Below are 23,995 nucleotides of genomic sequence, written 5' to 3' on the forward strand. Positions count from 1 at the left end.
GTAACCACGGTCGTGTCATTGGTGAACTTGAAGTGATTTGAGCAAACAGTCAACAGCAGTGGACTGAGCACACAGCCCTGGGGGGCCCCAGGTCTCAGTGTGGTGGAGATGCTGTTCCCGATCAGGACTGACTGAGGTCTCCCAGTCAGGAAGTCCAGGATCCAGTTGCAGAGGGAGGTGTCACACTGGTTCAGGAAAAACAAACAAAAATGGAGCGAGGAAGACCACAGAGAGGAAGAGGCAGAGGAAGATGAAGAGGACAGGGAAGACAAAGAAATATTTCCAATGGCATCTGAGCAATTCTGGTCAATAGTGTCAACCATGGAATGAGCATGAGGGAAGCTGGGCAGCGAGTGCAACCACATTTGTCTCGTCAACACCACCTATGTTTCTGTATGGGAAGATGTCAGTTTGCACTATGCACATGACATACAAGAATGGTTCACCATGCATACACACATCCAGATGATGTTCCTTCCACCATTTTCCCACTTCCTCAATCCACCTGAGGAATTTTTTCAGTGTGGTGTTGGAAGGTATATGAGCAGAACCCATATCAACAAGTGAGTCTTCTCGATGTAATGCATAGAGCCTGTGAAGATATCACTGCAGAGTCATGTCAAGGGTGGATCTGTCTCTAGGCACTTCTTCACCTGCTGTGTGGCCAGGGAGAACAGATGTAGATGAGGTTTTGTGGCCAAATCCTCATGATCTACAAGATAATATCTACGTTTTCTTTTTTACTTCTTTATTTTTGTCAGTTATACATTTATAAGGTTAGAATTTATATTCAGAATTTAAATATTTCTCTAAAGCTGCTTTGTGACAATGGCCATTGTTAAAAACACTATACAAATAAAATTAAATTTTTGTTTGATTTTGTATATGTAAACTTCACACAGAGTACCAATACTACATTTCCCTCTGTTTCTGCAATACTTTTGAGCAGCTTTTGAGAAATGTTTGTTTTGTGCCTCATCTCATTTTGTAAGGTAATTAGATTTGTGAACAGTGAAATGTACATTAAATTGCTTCTTCAGTGACTGCTGTTGTGGTCTTTGTATTTTGGAAAAAGATTGCTTTGTGTTTTGAAATACAGTGTCTAACTTGGTGGTTGGTGTGTGTACATATCTGCTTTGTGTGTGAGATTCTGACTGGTTTATTTGGCTATGAGGCATGTGTGCAGAGTTTTTGAACGAAAAGTGAGTTTTTCTCTTTAAGTGTAAGATTTTCAGAATAGTATGTGTGATACTGAAATTTGTGGTTGTAGTTGTGGGAAATGTGTATAACCAGTTGGGAAAAAATACATCATAAACATTCACAGCTGAGACTGGTGTTAACTCTGTGCATGTGTGTGTGTGTGTGTGTGTAACCCATGGCAGCACTGTTGTGTTTATGGAGACACTGTGACAAGTGTAACATACACTGAAGGTTTGGCTGCTTTAGAGAATGGCTGAGGAGAAAAAGGAGAGCTCATCAGAGGAGCTGAAAGAGAAAATTCGCTTTCTGACTGATGAAAACGTAAGAATTATTGATTTATAAAAACAATTATTTATTTATAATAATCACTGTTCTTATGTGTGATTAGATAGAAACTGGGTATAATAATAATAATAATAATAATAATAATTCACACAAATGCTCTGAAAGGGATCTGATATACTAAATTACTGGTTTCTGATACCTGTTATACCCCTTTGGCTCTGTCTCAAATGTTAGCATTCACTCCTATTTAGTGTCTTAATAGAATATAATTTTATGGAAATGCTAGGTATTTTATGTATTAATCACAATGCACTACAAATGGGGAAACGTACCATTCACATAAGTGAGTAATGAAATGAAGGGCAATTTTACAGCTACGTTATCTGTGATTAGCATCTCTGTGTCCTCGGTCAGTAGATAATTCATGTACAACAAGTGGCTAGAAGTTTGCTAGCATCTATTTTGATTGGGTGTGTTACGAATGAATGAATGAATGAATGAATGAATGAAAGCCTTTATTGTCATTGTACATCTCTGTATACAACGAAATTAGGAGCACTGCTTCTGACTGGTGTTATAAAAACAGCATAAAACATCAGACAATAAATAGACTATAAAGTGAGTATACCATATAGTATAAAAGTATGTATGTATGTACAGCAAGTATACAGTATAAAGTATATACATTACTTTACTTATTGATTTATTACATTACTTATTGATAATGTGCCTGATGCATACACAGAAATAATGTCTTGCTTTACTCTGTGTGTGTGTGTGTGTGTGTGTCTGTTCAGGATCATCTGTGCAATAAACTGGGCTCCACACAAAGCAAGGCGGCTCAACATGCCGCCTCCAACCGGGACCTGAGCTCCAGACTGGTGCAGAGTGAACAGGACAAATTGAAGGTGGGCTTCAGAGCATGGCATTGTTCATTTTTCCTTGAATATACTCCTTTAGCTGCATTTTACACTAGAGCTAGCTGGCTAACAAGCAGTGAAGGCTTGCAAGGAGCCATCTAGAATCCTGATTCAGTTGACACACTCTGTTAGAGCTATTTTATATAAGACAAGTGTGATGAGTTAGCATGTGTGAGTATGGCATGATCCTAATTCTTGGCAGCTCTGTCCTCTGCCTATGCTTTCTCTCACACTCCATGAGAAACTGTCAAGACTGATGGTTCAGATTTGCTTTTGTCTAACAGATGGTGCTTCACACATCTTGCACTGAATTCCATGCTATTACTGTTACCTCTCTGAACAACCTTCTCATTATTGTCAGCGACTGCCCTCCTGGTCCCCTAGGAAACTTTCTTGAAGAAATGGACATGCTCCTTAATCTTTTCACTACTGATCTCACCCTCTCACTCTCCTCTGAGACTTCTACCTCCCCTCTGACAAACTCCAGGCCTATTGCCTTCTCTCTTTTCTGCCCTCCTTTTCCCTGATATTCAACAGGTACCCTCCAACAAAGGAGGAAATGTGATAGACCTGGTCTTCAGCCACCCATGTCCAGCTATGGACATCAATGCTACCCAGTTCCACATCTCACACCATCACTTGGTGATCCTTCACCATCACTCTCCACCATCACTTCAGTGATCCTTCACCATCACTCTCACTGCTCTGCCTGACATCCATTATTCTTACTGCTCCCCCACTCTCAGCAGTCTCTACTCTTATCATTTTTTCCTCCGTAGCTCCATGCATCCTATCAACCCTTCCAGACCCCGACTCCTTCTTTTCCTCTCTACTGCTGGAATTAGCCAACAACAATTTCCTCTCTTCATTTTCCTCATCAGTGGACCTCCTCTGCCCTCAATCTTCTAAACTTCTAAAAGTCTTCTCGCCATGCTCTTTGGCTGTCTGATGTGTTGCACAGCAATAGAAGAGATTTGAGAACAGGTGAGAGAAAGTGGAGGAAATCACAACTTGATACTGATCTCCCCTCAAACTGCTCTCTTCTGTCCAAGTTCTGATTTGATGTGATTTGAAAGCTGCTAAGACCTCCTCCTACAAGAGAAAGCTGGTAGCCACTGCATAGGATCCAAACAAGCTTGACAACATTGTTTCTTCACTTCTTAACCCGTCGCCTCCCCCTTCTCCATCCTGGCTGATGACTTTACCACCTTCTTTGATGAGAAGATTGAGAAAAAATACACCTGATCTTCACTCCTACCCGAATCCTGCACTGCATGTTCAGAATTTCCCACCTCTTTCTCTATCAACAGAAAATATTCTGCAAATTATCCTGTCCTGAAATCCCACCTTCTGCCTGCTGGTTCCCATCCCTTCCACAATACTCCAGACCATCTCACAAGACCTGCTCCCCTTCATTTCTTTTATTATTAATGATGCCATAACATCTGGTTGGAACAATGTACCAATTGCATTCAGGACTGCATTCAAGAGGGACTATACCCATCAAGAAACCAACCCTGGATCCCTCACAAATCAGCAACTACTGACCAGAATCACTTGTATCTTTTCTTTCTAAACTCCTCAAATGCATCATCTACAATCAACTGTCTCACAATCAACAGACCAACCTCCAAGTTACCAACTGGTCTGGATTCAAAGCAGCACACACCACAGAATCTGCCCTTATGGCCATCACTGAGTAGCTTAATGTCACTAGATCAGCCAAACTATCATTAGTTTTCAGCAACATTTGACACAGCCAACCATGACCATCCTTGTCCATCCTCACAAGTCTCGTAATTTGCAACAGAGCATAGCAATGGTTTGCTTCCTACTTGGATGGACGGTCATATCAGGTGACATGGAGAGGATCCACATTTGCTCCATGCAGACTCTCCACTGATGTCCCACAAGGCTGGGTCTTTTTCTGTTCTTCCTCTATACCCTCTCTCTCAGATGACCTCTTGAGGTCATATGTGCTATACATGCACTATCTCTAAGGTCATATCCTATATACCCACTTTCTTGGTTTGGTCATATCCTCACATGAGTTTTCATACTACTGCTATGCTGACAACCCTCAACTCATCCTCTCCTTTCCTTCTTCAGTTTCTGCACAGATCTCAGCATGTCTGCCATCCATCTCATCATGCATGGCAGCTCAGCAGATGAAACTTAATTCTAGCAAAAGTAAGCTGCTGTACAGCCCTATAGAGTCATCTCCATATCAAGACTTTGTTATCTCCCTGGACGACTCTGAGATCTCACCAATGACATCTGTCACTGCACACATCCTTGGGGTAACCATGGACAACCAACTGTCCTTCCTGCCTCACATCACTAAACTTGCATGCTTATGGTGGTTTTTCCTTTATAACTTGAGGAGGTTTCAAACATTTTTAAAACATTTATGCTTGCCTACAAAACCAGTACCCACCTATCTTAAATCACACCCTGCACTGCCCCACATTCCCTCCGATCTTCTAGCAGTGCTTAACTGGGCCCACCACCTCTCAGGGTACAAGGAAGGCATCCATCAATGCTCTTCTCTCTCCAGGCACCAAGGTGGTGGAATAAACTTCTCCTTGTTGTCCAAACACCTTAGTCACTGATTGTCTTCAACAACAACTAAAGACCTACCGCTTGACCAAGCTGTGTTTATTATAATCACTTCAAAGCACGTCTGTAAGTTGCTCTGGTTAAGGGCATCTGTTCTATGCCATAAATCTAATGTAAATATGTGTATGTGTTTTTAGATCTCCAAAGATCTTGTGGAAGTGCAGATCGAAGCCAACAAATTGAGAGAGAAATATGAGGCAGACATATTTGAGCTGCAGAACAAGGTGACACACACACATGCACACACACACACTATGTGTCTACATTGTATAGTGCTGTGCTAATGTGTTCTGCTACTTCATATGTTGGCTGCTAATTAATTAGCTACTGATAATATCAGTGCAACAACCAAAGATGGGCTATTCAGGATTCAGGAACACACCTGTCTTGTCCTGTCTTTCCCACCCCTCAGGTGTTGTGTCAGGAAGGTGTGGTGTCGAATCTGGAGGCAGAGCTTGGCCGGCTGAAGCGGGAGGTTGAGTCAGCATCATCACGGTTACAGATTGCAGAGGGTAACGAGCGGGACATGGCGGAGGAATATGCAGCCCTGAAGAGTAACTTCCTGGCTGTGAGTGAGGGTCTGGAGCGTGAGATCACACACTCACAGGAGCTGAGCAATGAGCTGCTGACCCTTGCACATGCACATGACACACTGCTGCACGAGAAAGAGCAAGAACATACACACACACTTGAGCTGGAGAAAGTCAGAGCTCTGCTGAGGAGAGTGTCACACAGCAGAGTCAGGGTGAGTCTCTCTCTCTCTCTCTCTCTCTCTCACTCACACACACACATACACACACACACATTAGACCTGGAGAGAGTCAGAGCTATGCTAAGAGAGTGTCATACCTCAGAGTCAGGGTGAGTCTCTCTTTGTCTCTCTCTCTCTCTTTCACATAGACACACACGCTCACAAACACTTTGAACCTTTACGTGTGTCCTGTTTTAGCCAGAGGAACTGAGCCGAGGATGCAATGCTACTTGGGACAGACACACACACGTGAGGACAGTTTTCATATATGTACAGTGTGTGTGTGTGTGTGTGTGTGTCCATGTGTGCATTATTCCAACGCAACTTGTATTTATATGTTTACTATTAGTACCTCTATTTTCTGCTTAATTTTTAAATAAAATATTAAAAATGATGTATATTATTAACATCTACAATATTACAAATTTTATATCATGATACTCGTTGTATATTGAAGTAGCTGCAATATACCCAGGCAATTGTTTATTTATTATTGTTTATTATTTATATGCAATTGACGCGGAGCCGGGATTTCAGCAACAGCAACATTTGAATAGAGATTTTCTCACTTCTATGCAAATTAGGTCTTATGCAGTTAAGTGTTACTCTCACCGAGCCCCAGTGTTACTCTCACCACTTCAGCAACTCCCAGTGGCAGAGTAACAACTCGTTAGTTCATGTTTGGGCAAATGATGAGAGGGACAAAGATCTTCCGAAGCATGCCGTTTTACTTATTTAGGCAAATAAAAGTTGTCAGGGTTACAGTGCACAATATCTCCCGGGTGGGTTAACTGAAATAAAGTAAAGGGGAACAGTAAAGGGAAACGTCCCTGAACTGCAGAGCACAACACAAGCACACTTCTTCTGAAGTACATTACCCATCATGCATTTCACTCAGGACTACAACACCCAGTTAATGATATTAAATCGACGACCCTTTTTTCCCTCTTCTGCAACACTACCCCCACTCTGGATGGTGATTAAACTTAACACTAATCCATCACCATTACATGACTGACATGAAACGCATCAACAAATACTTTACCATAGATTCGCATGTGAATAACAGACAGAAATACATTCAACATATTGTCTACCCATATTCCCTTTTTTTCTTCTCTCTCTCTTTTTTTAAAAAAAAAACTCCTTCTTTCATTCCCTAGTAACAAGTAGTAGTACAGTCCATTCAAGCAACTAGCCCATATATTCCAAGCCCCACATGACGGGGTAAACAGTCCATAAGGTAGAAGGATAGCACGGTGCTTAGAGGGGTTTAAGAGTAGCTTTGTAAACAATAGTAATTCAGTCCAAACACAAATAGCAAGGTAGTTAGTTAAGTCCAGCTAAGTGACTGTCTTTCTCCTCCATTATTGGCCTGCAGAAGGAAAAGAAGTTAACAACAGCCATTGCATTGCATACAAATGAAATAAATTAGGCTTAAATAAACATACTCATGGCTTGTTTCCTTAACTACAACATGTAACCAACAAAAAAGAAGTGTGCTCGTGTGTGCTCAACAAAATATGCCCAGGTTATAAAAGTAACACATATAAGAGAATATTTTCACAAACAGCATGCTTCAGGTTTTTTTTATCAAACAATAGAACAAGAACACACTATCAAAAAGAGTTTTTTTTAACAAGGGTCAATTAGTCCAGTGACATAACCACTTTGTTGGTCTCCTGACTCATTGCAGCCTATCCCTAATTTTACCTTTAACAGTCCCTGTTTAGTCTTGTTGCACCATGCTACCTTCACTCCATGGAACATCTCTGTCCTCCTGTTCCATTACTGGCACACAAGTGTCGTCCACAGCAGGGACCCTGTCCGTGCTGCTGGCATTTTCAGGTTCTTCTGTGAAGAGAAGAGACAGGTTCAGGTCGAGTTCAGTTCCATCGGCTTCCAGATTTGAGGTAGGAACTTCCTGAGGTCACCAGACTTCTGAGTCCTTCAATACCCAGCTGTTCTCCAGGGGTTGCTGAGAATGGTGAGGTTTGAGCTTGTCATGATGAAGGACTTTTACTTTGGTCCTTGGGCTCTGTATCTAGTAAGTCATCCAGGTGTCCCAGGATAAAGTAAGGACCATCATAGTTGGGGAGAAACTTCCTGATCTTGTTTTTCACTCGTTTAGTTCCTTTAACAAGTTAACACTGTATCACCGACCTTTTAGTGTGTCTTTGCCGCTCTCTTATCATACTGCTTTTTAGCACGCTCCACAGATTGGCCTAATGCATCCCTTGCAATTTGATGTGCCAACTCCAAACTTTCCCTCATTTGAGCCACATATATTGCGGGGGTGTTTGAGCTGATGTATCATTATGGAGCATTCCTGCAACTAGATCAATGGGCTCTGTTAGCTCCCAGCCAAAGAGCATCATGTTTGGAGTAAAACCAGTGGAACTGTGCTTGGTCACTCTGTAAGCCATCACAGCATAAGGAACCATAAGATCCCACTCCCAATGACATTGCTCCGATGTTATGGCTAGGATTTTCTGGAAAGTGACGTTGAACTCGACCTGTCTGTCAGACTGAGCTCAGAAAGGTGTTGTGCGGGTCTTCTCAATGTCTAGCAGTTCACACATCATGTGGAAGACCTCAGATTCAAAATTAGTGCTTTGGTCACTATGTAAGGTTAGTGGTGCTCTATAGGAGCAGACCCATTCAGCAACTATGACTTCCGCTATGGTAACAGCTTGATCGTTGGGCAAGGGGTATGCTTCCACCCTCTTGGTGATATAATCTTGCACCACTATGATGTAACGATTGAACCGTTCCATCTCTTTCAGGGGTCTCATCAAATCAACAGCGATCCTCTCCGTGGGAACACCTACTCGTACGGTACCCATGGGTGCTTGAGGCCTCCTCAATGGTTGAGCCTTGGCTGCACAGCTGATATAGGTGCAACACCAGAGTGAAACATCTTCTCGCATTTTATACCAATAATACCTTGTCTGCAGTCGGGACAGCATCCATTCTACAGCAAAGTGTCCACCCATTGCCCCTTCATGCATCTGATGCATGATGTCTGGTCTTTCTTTTGCACCATTACTATGGGTGAAGCCCAGCTGCTATTGCTTGAGGAGGCTAAACCAGTGTCAAGATTTTGCTGAATCTGTTCTTCTGCACTTTGCTGTTTCTCAAAGGTCATTCTACATGGTGGTTGCTTTACAGGTGGACCAGGCTAGATTTGAATGTCATGCTGCACTAGACTAGTGTAACCAAGATTTGTGGGTCCTAAATAGAAAACACCACTGCAGGCATTAAGCAACTCTGCCCACTCGCTCTGTTCTGTCACTTCCAGCTCTGTTGTGCTTTCTGCATACAGGAAATTAAGATGACTTGGGATGACAGCAGGGAGTGGGTCTGAAGAGGGTAGTTCTGGGGAGGTGGCCTGAACCACATCAGCAGGCTGGAGGACTCCAGCAATGACTCTTTTTTTTTAACCTTCACAGTGACAGTACCTGGGTTAAACAGTCTGATGAGGATTCAATTACTTGAATGGGCATCAATTACAATCCATGCCACCATCACCTGGTGCTTCTCCATGAAACCTTTAGTTGGGCTCAACAGCATGTTGCCCTGCACCTGCTCCTTGAAATGTGCATTGCCTGGCACGATGTATTCACGTCCCACCTCAAGGACAGTTGTGCTTGGTATCCGAACCACATGTACTTGGGGTTTGTTCTTCGGGTTGAAGTACCGTATCTGCTCACCAAACAATACAATTTTCTGGCTGCCAAAGTCAAGGCGTGCCTATGCTTGTTCCAAGAATGGATACCCCAAGATGGCTCCAGAGGGCTTCAGTACCCTCGGTTACATCTTCCATGATAAAATTGACACTGACTGTATGGGTTCCGACTTGTATTGGAATGTCAACTTCCCCAAGGGCATCAACATTTATAGGGCTTATTCCTTGGAGAGCCTATACAGTAGATAGCTTGAGTGGGGGTCTTGCATCTGCTTTAATGGTCTCATAGCAGTGCCGGGGTAACACACTCCTTCTGTCCCCACTGTCCACTGTCCATACTTCCATGTCATACAACAGTGTGTGGATACTCATCTCAGAACCACTCCCCTTGACTCTGAGAACCGCAGAGGCAGTTTGGATTTCCGAAGCCTGGGGTAGTGATAGAGCAACACACTGCAGGTTAAGGACAGTCCCACCTCATATGACCGATGCCTTGGCAGTTGTGACATACAATTTCTTCCAAATTTATTTTTCCCTTCTTGTTGTACTTTGAAAAGCTAGGTGTGAATTCCACTCTTGAGTATTTTTGTCTCCACCCAGGGGTTGATGACACTGGGTTTCTTTTGTCACTTTCGCTTTGGTCTGGGCACTCCTGTAACATAGCCAGTCTAGTCTTTCATTCTGTTAGTCTTGTGGCAGACCGCATGAGTTGTGTTACACTACATTTGTGATTTCATACCTGTGTGCAATCTCGTAGGTATGGGCCAGTGTACGTGGGCAATCCTCCAGCAGCCATTGCATAATATCAGCATCTCTCATGGCATTAGTGAACCCCTCCACACTGATTGAGTCCTGTTCCTGCTCACAGCGATCTGCATACACAATGGAGACCTTCTCGTAAATGTCATCTCTTAGCACATGGAGTGGCTCACCTGCCTTACGGACCCTCTGCCTCAGGTCTATTTCGATGGCAGCAGCATGTTCAGATGATGGACCATATGCAGCCTCTACTTCCTCCACAATACGGGCATAATCCCAGCGGCCTAACCTGGGGTTCTTGTGGATTACTGCAACTGCTGCACCCACTAAACAAAATCTCATCTGGACAGTCATTGTCCTATCAGACCAGTGATTAGCTCTAGTGCAATCCTCAAAGCAACTTAGGAACTCTCTCCATGAAGTGGAACCATCAAACTGACCTGGCTGTAGCATGGGGATCCTTTCTCTGGGAACATTGCATTCCTCTCCTCTGTCCGACCACAGAGGATGAAATATCTGGCATGGCACTGGCTGGATCTGGATCTTTCGAAGCATGACATTTTACTTATTTAGGCAAATAAAAGTTGTCATCTAACAGAATTTCACCTGATAAGTACATTATTTAAGTGACATGAATATCATGTACCCTGCTAGTTTGAATCCTGGGTTAGTTTTCACCATATTCAGCACATGTAATATTTCTCTAAACCACTCTTTTAATAAATTAGACATCCTCACAAGGCATTGGATGACTTTTGACCCATAATATGATCATAACATGAATGTGTTGATCATTTTTGGCATTCTTTGGCATTCTTTGTGTGTGTGTGTGTGTGTGTAGAGGGCCCAGTATGAGCTGAGGGAGGAGCTCGAAAGAATCAGAAAGACTTATGAAGAACAACAACAGCGACTGGAGGAGAAAATGTGAGGCACAAACAAGAATGAAAGCTTAAAGTTCAAATGTTAATATGACATCATAGTTAGTCCACAGGTGTGTGAAATATTTTGTGAATGTTTGTGTGGTTGTGTGTGTGTTCTCAGTGTGGCTATGGGAAAGGAGCAGCAGGAGAATAAGAGAGCGATTCGCAACACACAACAGGAGCTTGCACAGCAATCAGCTGTAAGAGCACATACACGTTAGTCTTACTATCCTGGTGAGGACGTTCCACTGACATAATTACTAAAGCAGCTAATTAATGCTATACTACACCTGAATCTAACACTAACCTTAACATCATTAACCAAAAGAAAATATTTCAGCTTATTTAGTGTACTTTATATTAAATAATAGCTTCAGTTTTTTTTTAAAATCAGGTTTCCTGTCAACCCTATCAACACTGTCATCTTCCTCTCCTTGTGGAGACTTTTCTCTGCCAAGACACCATTTTTGATTGGCTGTCATGTGTGTTATTTTCTTATGTTGGGCAGATGCAAGTGCAGGTTAGAATTTTATTAAAAGACACTGGCAAATAGTTCCAGAAATGTGAAGCAAAAGACAATAAACAAGACCAGGCAAAAAATCAGGCAATCAGCAAACAGTACAATGTGGCCAAACACATTGTGTTCTGGGACATGGAGTTTCTGGTTGCTTCCGGCACTGACAGAGCTCCCAGCCCTCCCCACCCCCTAAGAGCTCACTCCGGGAGCTGGGCCTACCATTGGGGCGAGGGCATGGTTGTTTGGGATGCTTGGCATCGAATTCTTGCCAGGTCAAGAACATTGTGTGCCTTTTATGTCCAGTGGTGCCGGTGGAATGGTGTGGGGAATCGTGGATGCTATTGGTACTGGTGTGATGGGCTTGAGGTGTGATACATGAAATGAGGGTGCTAATCTACTGTGGCGTTGGAGTTCCAGCTTTTAAGTGATGTCATTGATGTGGCGAAGGATAATTTATGAACCAATGTATCTTGCACTGAGCTTCTTACAACCTTGAGTGTTTCTAAGGCCCTTGGTTGACAGCCATACTCGGTCACCAGATTAGAACTGTGGGGTTTCTCCTCAATGTCAGTCAGCAAATTCTCTAAGCCACCTGTTCTAAGTGCATGTGTGCATTCTCCCACACTTGTTCACTCTGCCTAAACCATTACCCATTCGGGGTAAATTGCCTGGCTGAGTGGCGCAGTGAATTCTGGGTGTATTCAGCCCCAGGAAGAAACTGAGACCAATCTTCTTGGTTTTCAGAGCAAATGGTCATCAAGAGACAGCCAAGTTCTTGGTTTGCCCATTCCACTTGCCTGTTAGCTTGTGGGTGGTAACTGGACTTGAGGCTTACTGAGATTCCCAGTTTCTCCATGAATCTGGCTGAGGCCCTCGAGGTGAACTGTCTGCTTTGATCACTTATGATGTCTTCAGGTTTCCCACAGTGAGTGAAGATAACTTCAGCTGTTTCAAAGGAGGTGGACAAACCAGACAAAGGGACAATTCAATTCAATTCAGTTTTACTTGTATAGCGCTTTTAACAATGGACACTGTCACAAAGCAGCTTTACAGAAATAAATGGATTCACAAAAATATATTGTAAATATTTGAATTTATCACTGTGAACTTATGATTTTGAGAACTGGTCAATGATGTCCACAATCACCCTGTTAGCTTGTGACTCGGGGCAGTCTATGATGAAGTCTATGGCAAGGTAAATCCAGGGTCGCTGGGGTGTGGGTAAATGCACAAGCTTACCAGCTGGAAGAATGTGTGGCACATTGGCCTGTGTGCGAGCAGTGCGTGATAAGATGAGTCTGTGGATGTCCGTTATCACGAATATTTCATCTTCAACAGGTGATATGTCCTGTGCATGCCTGTATGTCCTGTGGCTAAGGTCATCTGTGCCCATCTGATGAACTTACATCTTAGGTTAGGTGGCACATAGGTTCTGTCTGGTGGACATTCAGGAGCAATCTGTCTGTCGATATTCCATGTTATAGCTCTCACAAAGCAGGAGAGGGCAGTATGTGTTCCACCTCCTGGTCCTTGTTTTCTGTGGGATACAGGTGGGACAGTGAGTCTGTCTTGGTGTTCTTGGAGCCGGGCCTATACGAGAGCCTGAAATCAAAGCAAGCAAAGAAGATGACCGGGCTTGGCAAGGGTTCAGGTGATTGGCTGTTTTCAGGTACTTGAGACTTATGATCTGTGATATCACTCCTCTAGGGCAAGTTTCACAGCCAGCAACTCTCGATTACCAATGTCTTCATTTTTTTCAGCTGGTGAAAGCTTCTTGGAGTAGAAAGCCACTGAGTGGAGTTTAGGTTTATGACTGTCTTGAGAGTGGGCATTTGGTGACAGTAGCCACCTTTTCCTGGTCCAGGGCCACCCACTCAGGGCTTATGATGTACTCAAAGAAGGAGATGGTGGACATGTGAAATTCATGTTTTTCCCCTTTTAAATAGAGCTGTTTGTAAAGGAGGCTTATTGTGCTCAATGTGCAAGGACTCATTTAACATGCTTAACATGCTTGACATGGGTTTGCAGAGAGGGGGAATAGATCAATATGTCATTGATGAACACAGTCACAAATTTTCCAAATATATCACTTAAGAAATTGTTTATGAGGCACTGGAAGACCAAGGGGGTGCAAGCATGATGCAGTGATTGGAGTGGCCAGAGGTACTGCTAAAGGCCGTCTTCCACTTGTCATCCTCTCTAATGTGTAGGCACTGAGCAGCTCAAGCTTGGTGAATATCTTGGCTGAATTAAGTTGGTTCAAGGCATACAGGACGAGTAAGAGGGGATATTGATACTTTATTGTGATCTGGTTGAGTCCATGATAATCAATGCATGGACAAAGTCCTCTTACTTTCCTTTCCACAAAAAAAATCCTGCAGATGAAGATGGAGGGATGAATGTACCTCTGTTGTAATGCCTCTTGGACATAATCCTCCATTGCCTGTTGCTAAGCTAAGGAGAGGGGAAAGATTCAATTGTGCAGCAGAATGGTTCCTGGTAGGAGCTCTGTGCTGCAATCATAGGTTTTGTGGGGGTAAGCCACTAGCTTTAGCCTTACTAAATACTTCTTGTAGTTCTTGATACCCCATGGGGATGTCTGTAGGTCCATGGTTTTCAGGGCTCTCCACTGTGCTCGATGCAATGACAAGGCGGGGAAGATGCAGGCAGTGACTCATGCAGTGAGAGACCACTTCATAATTTCATTGTACTATGATATTTGAAGGTCGTGGAGGGGCATCCAGGGAAACCCTAGGATCATGGGATTTTTAGCTGTGATGTTGATGAGGAAGTAAATGTATTCCTGGGGAAGTGTGCTGACCTTGAGCAGGAGGGGTTTGGTACACAGAGTGACTGTGCCATTTCCCATGGGTCCCCCATCAATAGCGTGGATTTTTAAGGGATGTTAATGGCTGTGTGGGTTTGTTGAGCTTCATGATGGTACCATGGTCCATGAAATTCCCAGCCAACCCAGAGTCGATCAGTACTGAGGGAACAGAGACATGTTCTGAGTGTTTTATCTGAACATTCAGGGTAAAGGACTGGTGGGACAAAAACTGAGATGGCCTCACAATGGAGGCATAGGTAGAGGTGGTGGTTCTCTCAATGAGGCTGGGTTTCATGGGGAATTTCTCCCAAGAATGGTACTGTGCTACAAAGTCATTGGGATGGCCACAGTAGAAACACAGTTTTTTCTTCCACCATTTCTCATACTCTGTGGCACTCAACCTGGTCTGACCCAGCTGCATGGGCTCTGATCAGTCAGTTTCAGGTGTTGGACTTGCAAAGCACTTAAGCCTTGATGGCTGTGGATGAGGTGATCCAGATGGATAGATAAATCAATCAGGGACATCTTGTCATCTTGGAAGGCCAATTCTATGAGCATTTCCTGGTTTAGGCCTTGACGGAAGGCAGCTTTGAACGCTGGTTCATTCCTTCCACTTCCCTCAGTGAGCGTGCAGAACCCCAGGGCATATTCAGCCGCATTTCTTTGTCCCTGGGTTACAGCAATGTTCTCCGAATATTCTTTTCTTCAGGGGAATGGTAAAACCTCATTGGACGAGTTCCACGAAGTGGTCATACGATAACAAATGTTCCCCTCTTTGGAACTATACCATTGTAGGCCAAGTCAGGGCTTTACCTGTGAGCAGGCTGAGGAATTGCTTGACTTTTTTTGCTGTTCTGAGACATCCTCTTGGCTCAAGAAATAAAGTGAGCACTGGAACAAAAACCCCTTACACTAGGTTGTTTCTCCCAAATATTTGTCAGCATTGGGAGATGAGCGAACTGCGCAGTGCAGCCGGGGTTCAGCCAATTACTTCGTAACTGGCTGAATGTCCAAAGTTTGTTTATGTAGGTGTGGGTGTGATTGGAAACAAGTGTGCGTAGTTAGCTGACTGTGAATGTGTTGGTGAAGTGTTGTGCTGGGATTGTAGTTTGTGACGGCCACATTTGTAGTCCGTGATGCGTTCTGGGAAGTGGAGTTTCTGGTTGATTCCGGCGCTGGTGTGATAATTTTTTAAGTTGTAAATCATTTTCAGAGTTATACTCACTATAACACCTGCCAGCCAATCAGAAATCAGTATTTTCAATTGTCATGGTGTAGATTTTGATGTTCAACATCCCCAATATTATTATGCTCCAGATGCTCCAGATGTATCATCTCTATCAGTCCATTCAAAATGCAAAATTAAGCACAACTGTCTTCTGACTGTCATTAAATGTGTGTGTGTGTGTGTGTGTGTGTGTGTGTGTGTGTTTGTAGTCACTGCTTGTCTCTCAGCACCAGTTGAAGGAGGTGGAGGCTGAAAACTCTAAACTACAAAATCAACTGAAGGAGCTGAATCAGGAGTACAGAGCACGTCTCACACACTACATATATGACATCACGGTATACACACACATACACACACACACACACACACACACTGCCTGGTTCATATACTCTACACACTACATGGTTATTATGTACCACAGATGGGATCCTGATTTAAGCCATTATTCAGTACAGCAGTGTTATAGTAATAAACTGTACTAAATTATAAGTGTAGTGTAGTCAATGTACTATACTCTACTAAACTGTACGTATCATAGGCAGGCTACTGTATCAAAATAGACACCAGAAAACAAGAAATAGACATTAATGCAGGGTTTGTTACACATACATGGAGTATGTCTAAATAGGTTAAACAACTAAAACAATAAGTCATAGAACTAAACAAAAAAATCAGAACCAAAATCTGTAACAATCACAAACAAGGATGTAGAAACAAACTAAGCTAAGGCTAATGCTAATGGCTATGCTAATGCTAATGAAAACTTAGTATTAATGAATATGCTAAATTCTAAAACCAATACTGTCATAGCTAGAGCATACTGTATGTAAGGTCCAAAGGTGTGTGGTGATGCTGAGAGAATTGGAGAATGAGTCACAAGTACTCAGCTGATGCGTACTGCTAGGATGGTGTTGCCAGGCATGGTTGAGGCTGAGGGTCAGGTAGGGAAATTGAGTTTGTTACAGAATCCCCCCTTCCAAGAGCTGCTCCTAAGGTCATGACCTGGTGCCTATGACCTCTTGGTGCTGGAAGTTGATTGAAGTTGTTCTTCTGGTCCATAACCCTACCACTATACCAAATACTGGAGATGTCCTTTCCTTCAGGAGTCCAGAAGCTGGTGAACTGTTGATAGATACTGGAGATGACATCATAAGGAGACATGAAATGATGGTTAAACTCTGAACTGGGGTGGTAAATGGTGTCTGTTACCTCATTAATTTTTTTGTAGGATCTTGAGGGTGATGATGAATCATGATGAATTCATTGATGGGTATCCTGGTTGCAGTTTATTTATGGTAAAAACTCAAGCTCCACACTACTGTTCCAGTGTGGATTGAACCAAAGGCATGGGGTAATGCAACTTCTTGGTCACTAGGTCTAGACCACGATAATCTATACAAGGTCACAATCCTCCATCTCTCTTCTTCACAATGCAGAATCCGGCTAAGGCTGGTGATGTGAATGGGCAGATGATTGCCCTCTCCCTTAACTCAGGTTCTACAAATATAGTTGATTAGGCCTACAACATGCGCAGTGCCATCATACCAACTGAGCTGTACACCAACAGTTGGCCAGTAGACTCTGAGACTCTGAACACACATACAGTTCAGGTGTTTGTGTCCTGATCCCCCACAGTACAAACGCAAGTCTTCTTTATTTCTTCTGTTTGCATTCTTCTGGTAACAACAGTGAACAGTTCACATCCATGGTTTCTGATGTCATAGGAGAGATACTGGGTTTTCCAGATTTTGAGTATCGTGGTGTTCTTTCCCGGAGAAGGTTTTTCAACCTGATTGAGAGGGAAATCTGTTGGTTCAGTGTTAGGGAGTCATGTCTACAAATCAATTCCCTTTGAATTTCCTCATGTAGTCCTCTCCAGTAACCTGAAATGAGGGCTCATTCATTCCATTTACTTTGGGCCACCAGAGTACAGAAGATTAGAGCATCCTCAGCAGCAGGATTTTTACTTTGGTGGATTTTGAAGATCTTCTCTCCTTACTCTCAGGTGAATTGTTAGACAGCTTAAATAAGAAGGTAAACTGCCTGTAAGACTGAGTCTCCTCTTCCTGCGGTTCCCAGATCATTGTGGACCACTCCCATAGTCTGCTTTTGAGTAGAAAGGTAATGAAAGCCACTTTTGAGACTTCTGTGCTGAACTTGGACAGATTGCAAGAATACTGCAAGGAAAAAAAAATACTGCAAAAAGAAATTCTCTGCAGTCACTGAGTTTGCCTTCACATTTGTCAGCTTTGGAGATTTTGGAGACATGGGAAGCAGCAGGAGTTCAGCTCACCATTCCTGAATTCACTGGAGGATTGCTGTTCAAAACTGTCAGCTGTTGAGCCATGTTTTGCAACATTTGCATGATTTGCTGAGTTTGTTGTTAAAGTTGGCTGATCTGTTGTTTGTTGCAGGTTCATCACAGCTTCAACACTGTGAAGTGCTTTTATCTTTCCCTGCTGTGCCTGCTGTTATCCGGGGCAGCATTCTGTAACAAAATGGAAAACAAGAAATAAGGCACTGTAACACGTCTGGGCTGGATCGGGAATGAGGAGGGGGGAGGCAGACTGAAGACTACTCGAAAGGGCTTTTTATTCTCTCTATTTTTACTTTCACTTTTCAGCAGGCTCATTCAATGACGCACACACACATGGCTCTATGCTCTCTTAATCATTACAGGGGGCCCTGAAAGCACAAACAGACACACATAAGTAAACTTGGGCTAATCCAACACAGGTGAGAATCATTATGCGTTACCTGCCGGTTCGACCCACCTCCTCTCCTCCCTGCTGACGCTCAACCATGCCCCTGCCACCACAGACACTAACATAGGGTTTATTTCATACATGCAATATGACAAAGTAATTGACTAACTAAAAAATCACAACTAAAATCTAGAACAATCACAATGCAGAAACAGACTAGGCTAACACCATGGCAAATGCTAAGTGCTATGCTAAACGCTAATTCTAATGGAAGCTAATGGAAAAATACTAATGAATATGCTAAATTGTAACACAGGATAAGGAACACTGGTAGAGCTGGTCAGTTGCCAGGCTTGGTTGTGGCTGAGAGCCATGCTGAAAGGAGTTCATTAAAGCTACTGATTTAATCCAGTATTTATTGCAGTGTTAGATTTCTAAACTCTTCTAAACTGTTACTGTAGAGTAGATAGCACACCAAACTGCTTTGTGTGTGTCTACAGGAGTGTGTGCGCAGAGACGGTGATGCCAGTGTGCAGCTGAAGGAATATGTGGACTCCATGTTGAAGGAGGTGAGAATGTCGTATCGCTCTAGAGAGGAGCAGCTGACCAGCACACTGAGAAACTACCGCAAACGCCTCTGCAACCTCAACAACACACACCAGCTACTGCTCACTGCATACAGGTATACACACACACACACAGGTAGTCCTTCATGGCTGTGTGGACTTCCTCAGGAGACCCTCAGTGTTTCTGCAGCTGGTGGTGGAGAGCCTCTGTGTGTGTTTCAGCTGATACATGGTGCTGTTCATGGCATGCTGATGTTCTGTAAAGAAGTTCAGTCTGTTTGAATTTACATGGCATGATCACACCTTGCCAATGCTTGTGGTACTCTGTGTGTAGAAGGATTATGTCACTCATGGCAGCTCTTCTAAGGGCAACATCCTGCAGTCAGTATTCGATTAAATTTCCCATTTAAAGTACAAAACTTCAAAATAGACTCCTGAATGCACTGTTTGGATTCTCCAGTAGATGAGATTGGTGAGGGAACGACTGTTTATAGCTGCCATAATGTAAGTGACAACAGAAACTAACTTGTTTCACCGATATTCCACAACATTTAATGCAACTATAAATAAAAGAAATAAAAATGTATGCTGTGGTGTTCTTTAAGAAAAAAACTTAGGCAACTTTGGCAAACTGCTGCGGTATAAGTGGAATAAAACACATGGGAAGGTGCTGTTGTTGGAAAATAATCAACTTCAGGGTGGTAACAGTAACTTCATCACACCACACCGTCACTCAGTATTTGACTGTAACACAATCACACACAGTGTTTATAATGTTTTCCCAGGATGCAGCGTGAGCAGATCCTGGCACACACTGGGCATGCTCTGGAGGTGGGGCCACCAGAAGCACACTTCAGCCCTGCAGAGGCGGAGCTTAGAGGAGAGACTGAGAGAGAACTTCAGAGGCTGAGAGAGGACAAATCTCGTCTGGAGACACAACTGAGAATCGCACAAGAACAGGTTTGTGTGTGTGTGTGTGTGTGTGATTAGCACTGATTGGTAATGAACTGGTAATTATTATGATTATTGTTATTGTTGTAGGTATCTCTGCTGTCACAGCCATCTCAGAAGTGAGTGTTAAACAGTCTTAAATATTAGCATCTTTAAACTTCATTTGCAATAATTACATTGTGTTTATTTATTGTTTGTTTATATAGTGTTTATTAATTGTTTATATAAATGCTGTGCAGTGTAGCGCTCTCTGAGGAAGCCTGGGCTGATATCAGGAAGCAACTCCGAGAGATTGCAGTCGCTGCACAGGTAACCATGACAACCACCACATCAACATCACATAGGTAGCCGACATTCATAGCAATAGCCCCTCCCCTTCCAGTGACATAATCCAGGTAAAAGTGTGTAAGAAACTCTCTTTTACACATGTCTTATGCTTCAACAGGAGACACATGAGAGAGAGCGCGCGCAGCTCGTCACCAGGGCAACGGTTGCCGAGGAGCAGGTGAGGGAGCTGCAGGAGTATGTCGATAATCACCTGGGGAGGTAAAAACACACACACACACACAGAGTTCTGTTTCCTTCCAATAGGTACATACTTTTTATAAACAATAGGTGTTGGTGTTAACTAGCTAAGCTAAGTGTGAGATTGGATATAATACTGTTGTTTATGGTGTCTGTGTGTGTATGTGTTCAGATACAAGCTGGAAGTCACTCAGTTGAGGAGGATGCTGCGGATGGAGGGGGGGCGATCACACAGTGCTGAAACACCTAAGCCCCGCCCTCTACGCCAGTCACTCAATAAGACCAGCTATGAAATATAAACACAATATAAAATACAAAAAGCAATAAAAAGTGTTAAAAACATTTATTAGCGAATTAAACCAGTGTGAATTTTTAGGTTATTTATCAGCCAATCAGTTTTGGTGTAGCGTAAAGTGGGTAGCCAATCACAATCTCTCAACAATGTGTGTTTTAAGAAAACGCTAGAACACAGAATCTCTTCTAATGAAAACTCTAGATAATGTTATTGTCTGTGTGCATTACCCATAATGCACTGCAAGTGGAAAATGTACCATTCATGTTTAATGTCCTCATACAAAATCGCTAGTTATCCTTTTAGCTAGCAGGTTATTAGTGCTGTACTATACAGGCTACAATAAGTACGGAATAAAATATGACAGGGTGGTGTGATGAAGTGGAGTTACTCTTACTTCCCTGAAGTTACAACTTTACTTCTGACTGTTACAAAGCTCTGACACTGGAGACTCCTTCACTAGTGTGAACAACTTTTGAGCTAAATGTTGGATAAGTGTACTCCTGTGCTAGCTGCTGCACCTCCTAGTGTCCAGTTCATGTCTGTCAGTTTGGGACAGCCACAGTGTAGTGACAGGAACCTCATCAGGATGAGGTATCTTTGTGATTACTGTGTGTATGTGTGTGTGTGTGTGTGTGTGTGTGTTTGAGAGAGAGAGAGAGAGACAGAGAGCGAGGAGATGTGTACTCTTGAGAAAGTATGTGGGGAATGTTTGTAAAGCTCAAGTTGATTTCATGAATCAGAGAGAAGAAAAACTCGCTAACAGGCGAGAGTAATCTCATTAAACACACACACACACACACACACGCACACATATGTGCGTGCGCGCACGGATACACACACAGAGGAGTTTCCCGGAGTTTAGTTCCAAATGGTGGGGACACAAACTTTATAACTCTAATCTGACAAGGCTTTATCACTGATTCGTGTTTGTGTGTGTGTGTGTGTGTGTGTGCGTGCACGCCATGATGTTTATCAAAAACATGTTTTTCCACGCGTTCACACAAAAACATTGAAAATAGAAGTTTAAAAATTCTCCACCTTTGAGAACATTACTTATTTTAAAAAACTTATTTTTTATTTTTTTTTATTTATTATTTTAAGACATTTTTTTAAAATATCTGTATGCATGTGGGCGGGGCCTGCGTGTGACATCACAGTGCACTGACTTGGTCACGTCACCTCTGCAGACAGAAATTCCTGTCACACTCACTCACACACACACACACACACTTTTCTTTTCCCATAAAGCTCCCCCTCTTTCTGCACCTCATTCACAAGGCCTGTCTGTGCCAATTACACACATACACACTTTGTCACACACACACACACACACACACACACACATTCATTAAGCCTGTATCAGCCAAGCATTTTGGGGGAAAACAAAAGCACTGCGGTGAGGAGTTCTCACGTCCGCAGTGTGTGTGTGTGTGTGTGATGTGCTTCCTCTCTGTGCTGTACCCTGAATTCCTGTCTCATTCAGCTCCAAGTTTTCCCACTGTGCACCCCACTTTAATCCCCACATTCCCACACACACACACACACTGGTTTTATGGGACCAACAGGACCAACATGTCTGAGCTTTCGATTAAAAAGTGCTGCTTTAAGACACACACAGACACACACACACTATTTTATGACAGATGTAAATGTAACTTCTATTCCAGCTTCTATTTCAAAATTATAAAAATATATCAAAATACAACTTCTTTTGAGAGTTCAGTTACGTGGAGTCAAATGGAGAAAATATTATGTAATATGGACTTGTCAAGAAAACACTTTTTTATACACTTTTTTAAACTTTAAACAAGCTTAAGGAATATTAACATTTTTATCTCCACACAACCATCACAGCTTCCACAGCAGAGTCACACGTTCCCAAATGTTTCATAACAATTAAATTTTTTTTATTTATTAAAGAAAAACACACAATACTTTTTATCTATTTATAGTTTCAATTAATGTTTCCATGTAAAAAGTTAGTTCTTGTTCTCACTTACATTATAACAGCTATAAACAGTCATTCCCGCACCAGCCTCTCTTTTTTCTCTCTTGAAAAGTTAATAAGACAAAAAAAATGCAGCTTGTCATGCTGCCAAGAAACCGCAAAGCATGAACTCCTCTGTCCAGAAGTGTCACAATGGAAGGGCTGAGACAGATGCAAATGCAGTATAATAGTTTAACGTCCCAAGCAAACAATTCCAAAATGGGGTGGTTAACATGGAACTCCCGGGACAGGTTGGGGTTGAGGATATCTTGTGCAGCATTGCTCCTCTGGGCCGTAACCCTTCCAATCGACCAGATACTCTAATTTGCCGTTTCTGCGATGGGAATTGAGTATTGTCTTGACTATATACGCTGGTTGACCATCAATGTCAAGGGGAGCTGGAGGGATATCTGGAGGCGTGTCAGTGGCTAAGCGTCCTGGTATTCAATTCAATTCAACACATTTTTATTTGTATAGCGCTTTTTTACAAAGGTCATTGTCTCAAAGCAGCTTTACACAAACAAAAGTAAAGTGAAGTGTGTGTGTGTGTGTGTGTGACGTCTCTGATGAGCAAGCAGGGCAACGGTGGCAAGGAAAAACTCCCTGAGATGGTGATAGGAAGAAACCTTGAGAGGAACCAGACTCAACAGAGAACCCATCCTCATATGGGTTTACACTGTAGTGCGCGTGTGTGTGTGTACAATGTGTGTTGGTGTAGTCCATAGAAAACAGAAGAAAGAGCGTCTTCGTGGCAGTGTGAAACATTGCCGGTGGACAGGTCCAGAGTGAAGGGGGGGAGGTCTGAATTACCAGCAGCTCAGGAGTGATGCTCATCTGGTATGACAGGTTTCAGGCTGGAAACATGGAACGAGGGAGCAATGTGGCAGTGACATGGCAGGTCTAGTTTAAATGTAAATTAATTTATTTGTTTCAAGATTTTGAAAGGCCTGATGTACCTGGGGCTTAGTTTCCGGCAGGCTTGGGGTTGATGTTCTTTAGTGGCTAACCAGACTCTGTCCCCAGGTTGATAAGGGGGGCCCCTCCTCGGTGCCAGTCAGGGGTTTCTTTATAAGATTGAGCCACTTGTTCCAAGCGTTGATGGGTATTTTCGCATACTTGTTCACTTCTTTGGAACCAGCTGTCTACTGCTGGTGAATCAGTCAGGTTGGCATTCCAAGGAAATAGTGGGGACTGGTACCTAAGCATGCATTGAAAGGGAGTGAGCTGGGTGGCTGAGTGTCTTAGTGAGTTC

At 42.9% G+C, this 23,995-nt stretch overlaps 1 protein-coding gene across 1 annotated transcript; it reads left to right on the forward strand.

Moving 5' to 3' along the window:
* The first annotated feature begins 1,415 nt into the window (after positions 1-1,415).
* On the forward strand, positions 1,416-20,803 carry ccdc78 (coiled-coil domain containing 78). Its single transcript, XM_026909777.2, has 14 exons — positions 1,416-1,521; positions 2,283-2,393; positions 5,162-5,248; positions 5,437-5,769; positions 5,974-6,024; positions 11,064-11,146; positions 11,264-11,342; positions 15,924-16,049; positions 18,920-19,101; positions 19,771-19,945; positions 20,027-20,055; positions 20,176-20,245; positions 20,382-20,482; positions 20,634-20,803. The coding sequence occupies exons 1-14, from the start codon at positions 1,450-1,452 to the stop codon at positions 20,758-20,760; spliced, it is 1,626 nt and encodes a 541-aa protein (XP_026765578.1). The 5' UTR covers positions 1,416-1,449; the 3' UTR covers positions 20,761-20,803.
* Positions 20,804-23,995: the final 3,192 nt, after the last annotated feature.

Source organism: Pangasianodon hypophthalmus, chromosome 1 (assembly GCF_027358585.1).
Source record: "Pangasianodon hypophthalmus isolate fPanHyp1 chromosome 1, fPanHyp1.pri, whole genome shotgun sequence".
Lineage (NCBI taxonomy): Eukaryota > Metazoa > Chordata > Actinopteri > Siluriformes > Pangasiidae > Pangasianodon > Pangasianodon hypophthalmus.

Bases quoted from the DNA above. Each gene is read 5' to 3' on its own strand.
- ccdc78 (XM_026909777.2), top strand. From the start codon at position 1,450: ATGGCTGAGGAGAAAAAGGAGAGCTCATCAGAGGAGCTGAAAGAGAAA. The intron at 5,249-5,436 runs GTGACACACACA...CCCACCCCTCAG, and splicing joins TATTTGAGCTGCAGAACAAG to GTGTTGTGTCAGGAAGGTGT. The intron at 5,770-5,973 runs GTGAGTCTCTCT...GTCCTGTTTTAG, and splicing joins TGTCACACAGCAGAGTCAGG to CCAGAGGAACTGAGCCGAGG.